The sequence below is a fragment of the Jaculus jaculus genome, chromosome 6 (assembly GCF_020740685.1).
Source record: "Jaculus jaculus isolate mJacJac1 chromosome 6, mJacJac1.mat.Y.cur, whole genome shotgun sequence".
In the NCBI taxonomy this organism is placed as follows: domain Eukaryota; kingdom Metazoa; phylum Chordata; class Mammalia; order Rodentia; family Dipodidae; genus Jaculus; species Jaculus jaculus.
In genome coordinates, this window is record NC_059107.1 from 11,250,898 (window position 1) to 11,264,244 (window position 13,347).

The 13,347-nt window shown below is 39.0% G+C and overlaps 1 protein-coding gene across 1 annotated transcript; it reads right to left on the reverse strand.

Moving 5' to 3' along the window:
• Window positions 1-11,562: 11,562 nt before the first annotated feature.
• Window positions 11,563-12,498, reverse strand: LOC101598969 (olfactory receptor 2Y1). Its single transcript, XM_004657459.1, has one exon. It carries the CDS (start codon window positions 12,496-12,498, stop codon window positions 11,563-11,565), a length of 936 nt encoding a protein of 311 aa, XP_004657516.1.
• Between the last annotated feature and the right edge of the window lie 849 nt (window positions 12,499-13,347).

A 13,347-nucleotide genomic window follows, 5' to 3' on the forward strand; every position in this document is an offset into this window, starting at 1 on the left:
TTTGTGTCTATAACTTACATAGCTCTTGACACAGCTGACAACGTCCCAGTCCCTCACAGAACTTTGTTCCATTTCTTTCATGAATCCATTGCTGGAGTCTGTCTCATCATGTCTACATCTAGAAATCCTTAAGAGAAAATCTCATGGGTGCTCTTTCCAAATCATCCAAATAAACTTTATCTGAAAATTCTAGAATGAATTATAACTAAATCTTTATATGATAACTAAATATCTCAATATAACAAAAAATAAATATAAGAAATTAATGAAAGACAAATTACTATTTCCCTACATGTGAACCTAACAATAGGCCTTTGGCAGATTTTATGCATGATTCTTAATCCTACATCTTATGTTTCAGTTGGGTTTTAACCCTGGTCACATTGGCTTACAGACTGAACAGTCAAGAGCCTTCCTGTGGGAACCCAATGTATATTGATGAGAAGTGGGGTTGCCCCATTAGTGAGCACTCAAACACAGACCTGCTTCAATTGAAAATACACTAAATATTGAAGAAATAATCATAGCATGTAAATATTACTGGGTTCCATATCCCTCAAGGGAAGGTAACACTTTTGATATCTCTAATTCCTTTTATATTTATAGACTTTCCACTAAAATAAAACAATGAAATAATGTGAGGCTGATACAACTGGTCCTAACTATTAGTGCTTTCCTCCGAGTCATCCACTAGCTGCTCACTAATTATCATTAAACAACTTTGCACTGAAATAAAAGAATAGGGCACTGTAGACTTCATTGAAAAATTAAATTTTGAGTATTCTGCAAGTTCTTGGAAGTAACCTTGCTTTAAAATCTGAACAAAAATAGAATATGGCATCCTGAATGAGAAGCTAGTGTTGGTAATTAAGTTTTTATATTATAAATGATACTTAAATATAAGCACTGAATACATTATAAATTTGTTTTCTTCGTCTTAAACAGCTAAAACACATGTGAACTGGTATAATTTATATAAGAATAGATTATATAGCTCAATGGGGAGTAGACATGAAAGAAAACAAGGCTGTCTAAAAGTAGACTGACTGGGAAGGAAGTTTTTCTCTTTCTACCTTAAAGCTGCCTGCTTAGTCAGAGAACCAAAGGTGATGTTTGAGGATGTTATAAAAATATTCTTGCATTAACTGAATGATTAGCTGAAATGGTTAAGAGCAATGTTCTTCTTTATTTCCCTAATCTAAATATCTTGAAAAGCTTTGGTCATTTTCCTAATACCCTTGGCAATAATACAGCATTTTGATATTTATTTACCTATTTGATTTTCTGCAGTACAAAGTTCACCAGTCATTTGTGTTCGATTTTGTATTTGTTTCTACTGTGTCTATGTATGATTTTCATATAAATCAATTTACAGTATGCATTTTGAAATTTGAATCTGACTTCATTTCCTTCTACTAAGGCTACATGTATAACTCTCTCGGCATTTAGAAAATTGACTCACTACCAAATCTCACCAGACACCAAAGCACCCTTGTACCATCCCCACCTGTTCTTCCATAGACGAACCTATTCCCTTATCTGGACAGCATATGGGACTTTAGAAACCAAACAGTATCCATCTTTTCCCACAAGTTTCTACAGTGATTTTTCTTAAGCATCCTAAATACACCTCTTTCATGTGATATCAGATAACTAAGGTTTAAGCAAATTCACTTTAGTTGACATTCAGGGTCTGGATTAATGTGGTGCTTGCTTTAACTGATTCTTCACACAGAACATCATCATGATCTAGGATAAATTTCATTCTGCTGTTCACTCTTCTAGTCAATCTTCCCATACTTATCTTAAACAAGTGTGACCATGCCTCTGATCTTTGTCTCCTAACTCTGATGTCTACAATTTACTTTGCATATTAATGTCACGACAATTTAGGATTTGTACTTTAGAGTGGACTGAAAGTGACTTTAAGTCAACACTCACATGTTATATTAAACAAATATTTATTTTCCTAAACTTAATTGTAGAGGAGGTGCAGATGAGTGTGTTTTACATACTGTGTACAGCCAAATGAGTGGCAGGACAGATGGATGACAAAGAGAATTATCAGCAGTGAGACAAGTTTTTATAAAAACATTCTAGAACCAGGCGTGGTGGCACATGCATTTAATCCAAGCACTTGGGAGGCAATGGTAGGTGGATCACTGTAAATTTGAGGCCACCCTGAGACTACAGAGTGAATTCTAGGTCAGCTTGGGCTAGAGAGTGAGACCCTACCTTGAAAAAAAAAAATCTATGCCCTCAAAGAAAGTAACTAACAGGAGTAGAACCCAGTACAACCTGCATAACATTTTCTTTTTTCCAACTTTTGTCAACTATAAGGATGATGTAGCCAATCAATACTTACCCAGCTCTCCAAGAAAGGAAACGACTGTATTAGCACCGCAATCAATATAAGACATTTGAACCTGTGTGCATCTAGAGATGTGCAAGGAAGTTATGTCTCTCTGTGGACCTGAATTCTTTTGAGGATTAGAGTTCCTGTGCTGAAGAAATCATGATGACACACCTTCTGTCTCAAAGAGAAAGGCTTCTGAGGCTCAGGAACTAGAAGATAGCAGAAGCTTTCCCATGCATGCTATGCTCACCCTACCCACCTGAGACCAGGAACTGGTGAAGTATCAAAACACTTTCTGACCTTACGATTTAGAGCATCACATATTCCCTGGGGACATTACCAAGACCTCCATAAATCAGTGAACAAAAGAGTATTGTTTACCAAGTGTGGCCCTGGAGACCTCTTGGCCCCACTGCAGCAATTATAATGCAATTATATAATGAACAGAGAGGTTGCAAAGAAAAAATTTATTTACCAAGTGCAGCCTTGGAGACTTCTGAGCACCGATGTGACGATGACAATCAACTGTTGGGTTGTCAAGTAAGAACTTTCTTATTTCCCAAATGTGACCACAGAGACCTCTGGGCCCCAGTGTGGTTATTACAATGAACTGGTGGGATCTCTAAGAACTCAGACCTCAGTTCTTGCTAGTCCCCAGGCTCTGACTAACTCAAGTCAGTCTATTTATCACCCTTAGAGCACAGAACACATTTCATTCTGAGAACTTTGAACTCCTCAGTTGTTTACATCATCCCTCACACATCCTCTAATTCTATCAACTCTTTACCACTAAGGCCAAAATCCATGCCTCAGTTGAACGATACCATAATCAATACACGCTGAAACTTTTTCCTTTTTCAGGCTTTTCATAAAATGCTTGTGTTCTCATCTATGCTTATCATTGATCCAACTATTTATTTCCTTGATAAAAAAGCTTGATGTTTCATATTTATATCACACATATTTAATGCATCATCATTTATTTTTATCCCATTTGTAGCTTCAATAAACTTTTAAAATAGTATATTTGCCAATATATTTCCAAAATTAATTTTTGAGCAATTAAATTGTTATACATAGTATGAAAATAAAATTGACAAAATTATCCCACTTAGGGAATATAATTGATATAATATAGGAACTTACATCTATTACTACAAACTCTTCAACCCTCAAGAGATTTCTTGACATGCCTCAGTTTCTTTATAAAATAGTGTTAATAAGACCTCTACTGCACCACTGTTTGTGGATTAATGGCAATGCACTTGAGGTACCTGGTGTGCAATAGATTAAGATTCAGTGGTAAATATTGTTACTGTTTCCAATATATGTTCAGTATCTGCTCTTTGCCCAAAAGAAGTATAAGATATATAATGGCTTGAATTTTGAGGATGTTCACAATCTAAGGAGAGATAGACATCATCTGAGATCATTGTAATTAATGTTGTCATTCAGAGAGTTATAAATCAGTTCAAAGAGCTTGGGGTGGGAGTTTTTTATTCTGATTTACTGTCTCAAGGGAAGCTCCATGATGGCAGGGGAGAGGATGGCATGATCAGAGACTGGACATCACTTCCTTGCCACAGCAGGAGGCAAACAGAAGCAGGAGAGTGAGCTGGATACTAGCAAGGGAAACTGGTTGTAGCACCCTAGGCTCACCTCAACTACACACCTCCTCCATCAAGGCTCCACCTCCCAAATTGCCATCAGCTGAAAATCAAGCATTGAAAACATGAGTTCATGAGGGACACCTAATTAAAACTACCACATTCTGCCCCTAGCTCCCATAAACTGATGACCCTTTATGATGTAAAATGCAATTCATTCAGTCCAAATTTAAAAGTCCCCACAGACTTGATTAATCCTAACATTATTCAAAAATATCCATATTCCAAGGTCTGTTAACATTCTGTAAAACCAAAAAAAAAAAAACCATAATGGCATAGAGTTAACATTCAACTGCAAAAGATGGCATTGTGATAGCAAGCAAAGACTGAGCTAGTAAAATATCTAAAATGAACAAGGCAAACACTAAATCCTGTTGCTCCAAGTCTGACATCTCTAACCAGTGATGAAATCTCTGGAGCTCCAATTCCACTCCTCAGCTGACTATTCACAGCCCTGGGAACAATTCATCCCAGGCAAGGAACTCTCCTTGGAAGCCATCCCATAGTCTTGGCATCTCTTGGGGTCTCTGCTGTAACTCAAGGTTCACCCACATGGCTCCATCATGCCTCCACAAAGGCATTCCAACAAGCCTGCTTCACATTGCCCGAAGCCATTTTCTAAAACCAAAATCATGTTACAAATCCAGTGACTCTGTCTTCCCTGCATTTATTATCCTCCCGTACTACCATTTGGGCTACAAAAGTTGTTAATCACTGGGGAACAAACCTGACTTTGAAGATCAGAGCACTCTTTCAGCATTCTGGCCCCCTACTTTCAAAAGAGTAGGAATTATTTATGTTGTCTCAATGCAGAATAGCCCAGTCTCAATGGGTGTAATCTCTGAAACAATTGCAGCTGACTGGGTACTGTCTCTAGCCTGAAACTTTCATTTATTTCTGTGCCATGTCCTTCTGCTCACACCAGGGCATTTCTATACCACACAACCCTCCAACAGTTCTCAAGATGCAGGCAGAATGGAGCAAACCTCTCACACAAGCCACTTCTATCCCTGTCTGAACAAACGCTCTTCCTTCTTTTCATTAACCAAGCTTTCACACTCCACAGTTCTTTCTTAATTTAGGTCTTTCAAATCTGATCAGAATGGTCCATCAAAATCTGCTTATAGCACTTCAAGACATCTCTTCAATTAAGGTTTTAAATCCTTTCACATTCCTCCCACAAATCAGTTCCAAAAGGCCAAAGCCCATATCAGGTTTCAATTATCAATGACCCCCAAGTCACAGGTACCAATTTTACTGTTGGAGTTACCTTCAAATTGCTGGGGCAAAGCACTGGAACTGAAGCAGCTGGTGGAGGGAAAGCTGTTTATTTTGGCTTACAGTCTCAGTGGGAAGCTCCATGATTGCAGGGAAGGATAGAATGAGCAGAGGGTGCACATCACCTCTGCCACAGAAGGTGGAAAACAGTGTAAGAGAGTGAGCTGAACTCTAGCAAGTGGGAAGCAGGCTATAAAGCCCTAAAGCTTGCTCCCAACAACATACCTCCTCCAGCAGCTCCACCTCCCAATGCCATCAGCGAAGAACCAAGCAAAGTACATAAGTTTATGGAGGATGTCTAACTCAAACCACCATACTGGGCCCTGGAAGATGTGATAGAGATTGCTCATTTCATGCTAGGAAGTCCACTTTCCTTTCTTATTCTAATGGGTCTTGGTTCTCTCTGGTACTTGCTTCCATCTGTAAAAAAGCAGATGTTCTAACCAAGAGTGAGAGCAGCATAGATCAAAGGGGATAAAAAATAGACACTTAGAAGAGTGTTTGATAAGTATAGCCTTTTAGCCAAAGAACAGAGGAAGCTTCCCACTAAGGTTTGTGACCTTCCAAACCATGGGCTTGGTTCTCAGTACCAGGTATGAATTGCCTCTGACTGAGTGGGTCACTGATCCAATCAGAGAGCAGTTTATTACCCCCATAGCCTCTGCTCCACTATTGCCCCAGTATGTACATCTTACATGGCTGGCTGATTTGCGACACCCACGCTTATTCACAATGTTGGTAACCATTATTCCCCAGTGGCTCACATAGTGATTTCCAGCATTATGTGAGCTAGCCAGCAGAGCGCTAGCTTCCTTCTCAACAGCAGCATGATACACATTTATATTTTAATCCATTGATCTGTTGGCACTTAAGTTGATTGCATACATCCATTATTGTGAAGAACATTGTAGAGACAAAAAAAAGCCAAAAGTATAAAGCAAAGTTCCCTCCTTCTCTAACATTAGACCCTGACTGCTTGGAGCTTCTGCCTGAAGCTTCTGCCTTATAGAAGCAGTGATTTATGCCTCTTTATAGAAACAATTAGACCCACAAGTATGTACACATGGATTGGAAAAATTAATACTGTGAAAACAGACATATTACCAAAAGCATTGTGTAGTCTCAATGTAATAATCACCTTCAAATACCAATATCATTCTTCACAAAAATATAAAAATTCTTAAAACTCTTATGAAAACATGGAAGACCAACAATACACAAAATTAGTAATCCTGAAATAATGACCACACTCATTTCATAATCATTCTACAGAGCCACAGTAACAAACTCATGTGTTCTTGATGCTTGGAAACCAACTGATGGCAATTTGGGAGTTAGCACCTTGCTGGAGGAGCATTCCAAAGCATGGGTGTTCTGAGATGTAAGACATGCAAAGCTCTTAGTTTGACCCGTAGGATAAAAACGTGACCCAAAGTATGTTAGGCCCATCAAATGTTAAATATGAGAGAACTATGGGAACAGTGACCCTATATATGAAGAAATGATCTAAAATCTACATACAAAGATTAGCAGGTTGCACATGGAATTTTCCTACTAGGCCAAATGAAATCAATATTAAAAATAGAGTGACAGGGCTGGAGGGATGGCTTAGCAGTTAAGGTGTTTGCCTGCAAAGCCAAAGGAGCCAGGTTTGTTTCCCAAGGACCCATGTTAGCCAGATGCACAAGAAGGCACATGCATCTGGAGTTCATTTGCAGTGCCTGGAGGCCCTGGTGCACCCATTTTCTCTCTCTCTCTCTTTCTCTCTCTCTCTCTCACACACACATACACACATACATGTATACATACATCTGGGGAATCTAACCCAGGCCATCAGGCTTTACAATCAAGCACCTTTAACTACTGAGCCATCACTCAAGATTAATAACCACATTTCTATCCTCTAACTTTACAAACAAAAGATTCCGCATGTAAGTGGGATCATGTTATTTGTCATTCTGCTTGGCTTATTTCATGTAGCACAATGTTTTCTGATACAATGATGTTGCATTAGGAAAAAAGTATTTAAGGTTAAATGATACTTCATTTTAATTTGCTAATTTATGTGTTACTTATAATTTTTGTGTCTTGGCTATTGTATACAATGCTTCAGAGAACATAGAGTATAGATACTGTCTCAGAATAATGATTTTATTTTCATTGACACATACTCAGAAGTGAGGTTGCAAGACCATATGGTTTCATTTGTAATTTTGTGAGGAACCTCCATGATTTTTTACAAAGGTCATGTCATAATAGAAATATTCTGATGGTTGTGTTATAAGAAACTTTTTGGAGAGATATGAACAAACATCTCTTCACCATAGATAGGTTACTGAGAACAGATTATAGAAACTACGCAACTGAAGTCTGGTTAATTATCAATGACTTTATTGTGGTTACTTACAAGTACATGGGTGAGAAGATACCTACAGAGGTAGAGGGTGACTCAAAATCAACTGCATCATAGAAAGACCCCAGCATGCATAACTCACACAGCAGCATCCCTGGAGTTCCCTGCCATGTAGCTCCACCAGAGATCCTCCCTACCAGCAATTGCCTACTGTTTATACGTCATTGAGAACAGGCCTTGTGAATCTTATAACTTTAACTTCCTGAGCTTCCTCAGTCTCATTAGGTTTCAAGAACTTTGGGAGCCTGATAAGCTTTCTTACCTTCTTGAATCTTATGAGCTTCCTCCTTCCTTATAAGTAGGAAATATTTCAATTCCAATAAAATATCTATACCAAACCCCTCCCTCTGGTTCTTACTTCCCTTCTGCTCCTTCTCTGCAATGTATCCTGAGGCCTGGAAGGGATGATATAGATGTCAAATTGATTTCTTCTATGAATGGCTGTGTGTTGGGCACTATACCACAACAGTAATGGATTCTCATTAGCTTGGCCAGTTGTGAGTCTCCTAAGTAACCACTGCCCACTGAAAAGGGCTGACAAGCAGTAATAATCTGTAGTCATAGCCACAAATGTTTAACATATCATTTTATCAAAATAATAACCTACTGACACCTGTCACTTTCCTGTCTATAGGTCTTGACCCTGGCTTACTTCTGTTCTGTTGAATAAGCCATAAAAATACATGGAAAACAGTTATTTTTAGCCCATATAGGTCATGCCATTGTTGAAAAAATGGTATATCCTGCCTGGTATATTGGCAGTGCAGCACACAGGATTCATCAGTGAGCAGAGCTGTCAACAATTCTCCACAGCAGCATGCATAACACCTTCTGCACTACAAAAGCCAGCCAGCAAGAAAGGTGTTACAGGGCTGGAAAGATGGTTTAGCGGTTAAGCGCTTGCCCGTGAAGCCTAAGGACCCCGGTTTGAGGCTCAACTTCCCAGGACCCACATTAGCCAGATACACAAGGGGGTGCACGCGTCTGGAATTCGTTTGCAGTGGCTGGAAGCCCTGGCGCGTCCATTATCTCTATCTGCCTCTTTCTCTGTCACTCTCAAATAAATAAATAAAAATGAACAAAAAAAAATTTAAAAAAAAGAAAGGTGTTACAGTCCCCTTCTCATTACTGGGATAAGGCACCTGACTAGAAGCAGCTGATGGAAGAAACAGTCTTATTTTTACTTACAGTTTCAAGGGGAAACTTCATCATGGAGGGGAAATCATGACAGAGCAGGCAGCCAAGGTCATATCAACTGGGAAGAAGCAGTAAGCTAGCTCTGAATTAGCTGGACTGGCCTAACCAACTTCTGAGTCCATTCATAATGGCACAGCTCCTCCAGCAAGGATCTACCTCCAGAAGGCTCCTGGGTTCAGTGTGAAGCTTAATCAGAAACACAAGAGGGAATATTTTACATTCAAACCACAACAGAAGGGGTTTCCAGCTCAGCTTAGAGTGATTTGTTCATGTCTTATAGTCGAAGTGTGGTGTTTTCAGCAACAGTGTCTTACAATCCAGTTCTGGCATGCAAGCAAACGCAGTGTAAATAGCCTATGTGGTTTATCACATGAATAATAAAGGCAATAAGCTTCCAAAGACAAAGAAGACAGTTACCAGATGTTAATATCTTGTTCCATGAAGGGTAGCCACCTTGGATCATTCATTGACTCTGAAGACCCACAGCCTCAGATGTAAAGGTCCAAGGAGGTGCATCACTCAGAGATGACATCAGACTCCCACAAAACCTTACTTGAACAAGGCAATGGTTATATGTACCCAATTCCACCAAAGATCTCTTAAAATTGCTTGGCCATGGAACATGTTCCCATTCATATAAGTGGGTGACTGTATTAGTTATATGCCAAATAAATAATGACACATTAAGTACAATGTAATTTTATTAAATTATATCCAAGTAGTCCAGATCTCATTTATTCATCAGATTAATGGCTTTATTTGAACTGTTTAGACCTGGAACCAGGACACAGGGAAGAAAAATCTTTGTTCTTCATAGATGGTTAGTTCTATTGCCTTCAGCTGATAAGCACAAAATTTGGATCCTTAAGTAATGGATAAGTCACTCAAATGTAGAATAAATCAGGCTATATTCTAATCCTGACCCTCTATAAATTGAGGCAAATTACAGAAAAAAAATCATCTAACAACTTTCAGTCTATTGAGGATTAAATCAAATAAGGGAAAAGAGATAATATATCTATATTGTAGGCATTACCTGTGACAATACCATAGACTCTCTAGTATGTTACTTAAACTATAGCCAGAGATCAAAAATGAGAACTCTTGTTATAGGACTAATTTGTTTTATGCAAGGAAAATCATACTTTTTAGACAAAATACAATTTAACTCATAAGAGTATGGAACCCTGACAGAATCAACAAAAACAATTTTCTTTCCAGTATCAATATTACTCTGTTAAGAACTTGCTCTTGGGGCTGGAGATGGCTTAGCACTTGAAGGCATTGCTTTCTAAACATGATGGCCTGGTTTCAATTTATCAGTACCTACTTAAAGCCAGATGCACAAAATGGCACATGCATTTGGGAGTTTGTTTGCAATGGAAGGTGACTCTGGAGGGCTCATAACCTCCCCCCATTTCTCTTTCTCCCTTTCTCTCTTTTTCTCTCTGTCTCTTGATAAATATTTTTTTTAAAAAAGAATTTACTCTCCTAAAGACAATTGGAAGAGGGTAGTAGTCAGGGTTATTTGGTGTTACCAAAACCAGGATCTGAGCATTACCCTGTATTTCCTATGGGAATTTAGACATGTGGCTTAAACCCTTGGAAGTTCAAGTCCACCATAGACAAATAAAGAGTGTAAATAAGTTGTCACAGTGCTTTAGTAAACTATTATTGTAATAAAAATTATAAAATTTAAACAAGTATAAGATATATTTTTAGAACTAAAAGATGCTTTATTCAACAAGAAATTTATAGGTATTTTAAAATGTTAACAGAGATACCTGTATTTTGATATGAAACTATGGTTTAAGTTTGTGGAATAGTTGAAAGTAATAGAATTCAAGAAACACCTATCTTCATACTTTATTCCAATCACTTTAGACTCTTGCACCATCCTCTGCTATAGGAATCTCTTTTCCATTTGTGTGATGCCCACTTAATATTTCTTCTTTCCCTAATCTCTTACTCATGGTTTGTTATTTTATGCTAATTTGTTTTTATTCTCTTCTTTCATTTATGTTTTGGTGACAGAAACATGGCTCATCTCTCAGTGCAAGTGATGAAACATGAGTTTCCTTTTACTCGGTACTGCCTGAACAACTTGCTTGTGTGTTGGGTAGGTAAATTCTGAAACTCTACATGACCTATTTGTTCATAACCTTCGTACTTGCTGTTGTTTCCATGGGAGGGAAACCAATGTGCAAGAAGTTGGAAATAGGTCTTGAGATGTCAGGAGACATGGGCAGAGTCACAGGTAATTAAAGAGGGAGTGATGAACTCATGTTCTTTGTCTTTGGGCACAGAACAGTGTCCATGACACCACATTTGTAATTGTCAGTTTTGTGGAAGGTATTGCTATTCTGACATGCCAAGAACTCATATCTACTCTTCCTATGTAGGCATAAAGACTCACTACCCAATGATCTTTCTTTGGTATGTTGTGTTATAAATCACCACTACTTCATCCTGAGCAATGATCAAAGGCAACAAGCGAGGAAGTCTTAAAAGATCCTATGATAAATTTCCAGATAGCATGGCATTAGATCATTGAGGTCTACCGGGGGCTGTTTGCTACCATCTAATGGAGACGGTGGGATCCACAGTCTGAGAGCTATTACCTAAAATTGTACTGGCTTTCTTCTCCCACTCTACCCTGAGTCTCTGCCTCTTCTTAACACCTTCCAAAAAGCCCCCTTCACATCTTTGTTCCGTAGAGTATAAATGAGAGGATTAAGAATGGGAGTAATTATAGTATAAAAAAGTGCAACAAACTTTCCCTCCTTCTCAGAATAGCTGTGGATGGGTTGGAGGTATGTGTAATTGGCTGAGCCGTAAAAAAGGCAAACCACCAAGAGATGGGACCCACATGTCCCAAAAGCCTTTCTGCGCCCAGCCATGGACTTGATCTTGAGCACCGCCTGAGCTATGTGCACATAGGAGCATAAAATGAGCGCCGCAGGAAGCGTAACAACTATGACCCGGGCCACAAACATCTTGGCTTCAGTTCCTCCTGTGTCTTCGCAAGCCAACTTCAGGAAAACAGGCATCTCACAAAAGAAGTGATTGAGTCGATGACCACAGAGAGGCATGGCCATCATGAGGCCTGTCTGAATCAGAGAGTTCACAAAGCCTCCCGCCCAAGAAGAAAGAGCCATTGCCTGGCATAACTTAGGATGCATAATGGTCATGTAGTGGAGTGGGCGACACACAGCAACATAACGGTCAAAGGCCATCACCACCAGGAGCACACACTCAGTGGATCCCAGGGCAAGATATATATATAGCTGGGCCACACACCCACCATAACTGATGGTCCTGTCCAGTCCACGAAGGTTGATCAGAAGCTGGGGCACAGTGCTAGTGGTAAAACAGAGGTCCAGGAAGGAGAGGTGGGAGAGGAAGAAGTACATAGGTGTGTGTAAACGAAGGTCCAGTTGGGAGAGAGCAATAATAGTGGTATTGCTAAAGATAGTTAGGGAGTAAAAAATCAAAATAAAGATAAAAAGGAAGAGTTCCAGTTGAGGCCAATCTGAGAAGCCCACCAAAATGAAGCCCCTCACAAAACTGGTGTTGAAACCTCCCATAGCCTTTTGCTTGTCCAAATAACAGAAGACAATTGAATGACTTATGCATAGAATATGGATTAAAATATAATTACAACATTTTCTAAATATTCCAGAATCATGCCTTTCCTTTGGTATTTCACTATTCATATCATTCAATCATCTTTCTCTTCTTTTCTTTTTTAAAATATATTATTTATTTATTTATTTGAGAGAGAAAGAGGCAGAGAGAGAGAATATGGGTGTGCCAGGATCTCCAGCCACTGTGAACAAACTCCAGACTCATGCGCCCCTTTGTGCATCGACTTATGTGGGTCCTGGGGAAATGAACCTGGTCCTTTGGCTTTGCAGGCAAACACGTTAGCCACTAACATCTCACCAGCCCTCTCTTCTTTTCTTTAGATATGAAATCACTTGGTGAGGATGATGTGGCTTTTGTTTGAACCTCAGTTTTGCTTTACGTTTTGTGACTTTAGTTAGTTTCTTCTATTCCTTGGATCTGATGTTCACATGTCTAAAAGTAGAGATGAGGTACTTCTTCTCTGCAGAATTAAGATTGTTGAAAGTGTGAAGGTAAGCTGGGCAGGGTGATGCACACCTGTACTCAGAAAGTTGTGGTTGGAGGATCACAAGTTCACCATCAGCCTCAGCTATACAACAGGACCTAAATCATAAAAAAGTGAAAAAAAAATGTTGTAGTGGTTTCCTATGTTGTTCTAACATATTCCTTTCCCTGATCTATTAGGCAAACCATTTATTTCAGTAAAGTTCTTTCAGCCCAGGCTTACATAACAAGGTAGATTTCTGACTGCTTTCTTCTAAGACCAGTGACTATTTCTAGTATACCAAAATGGGAAGCCCACTCATGAC

Excerpts from the sequence above, each read along its gene's own strand:
- LOC101598969 (XM_004657459.1), bottom strand. The coding sequence starts at position 12,498 with ATGGGAGGTTTCAACACCAGTTTTGTGAGGGGCTTCATTTTGGTGGGC.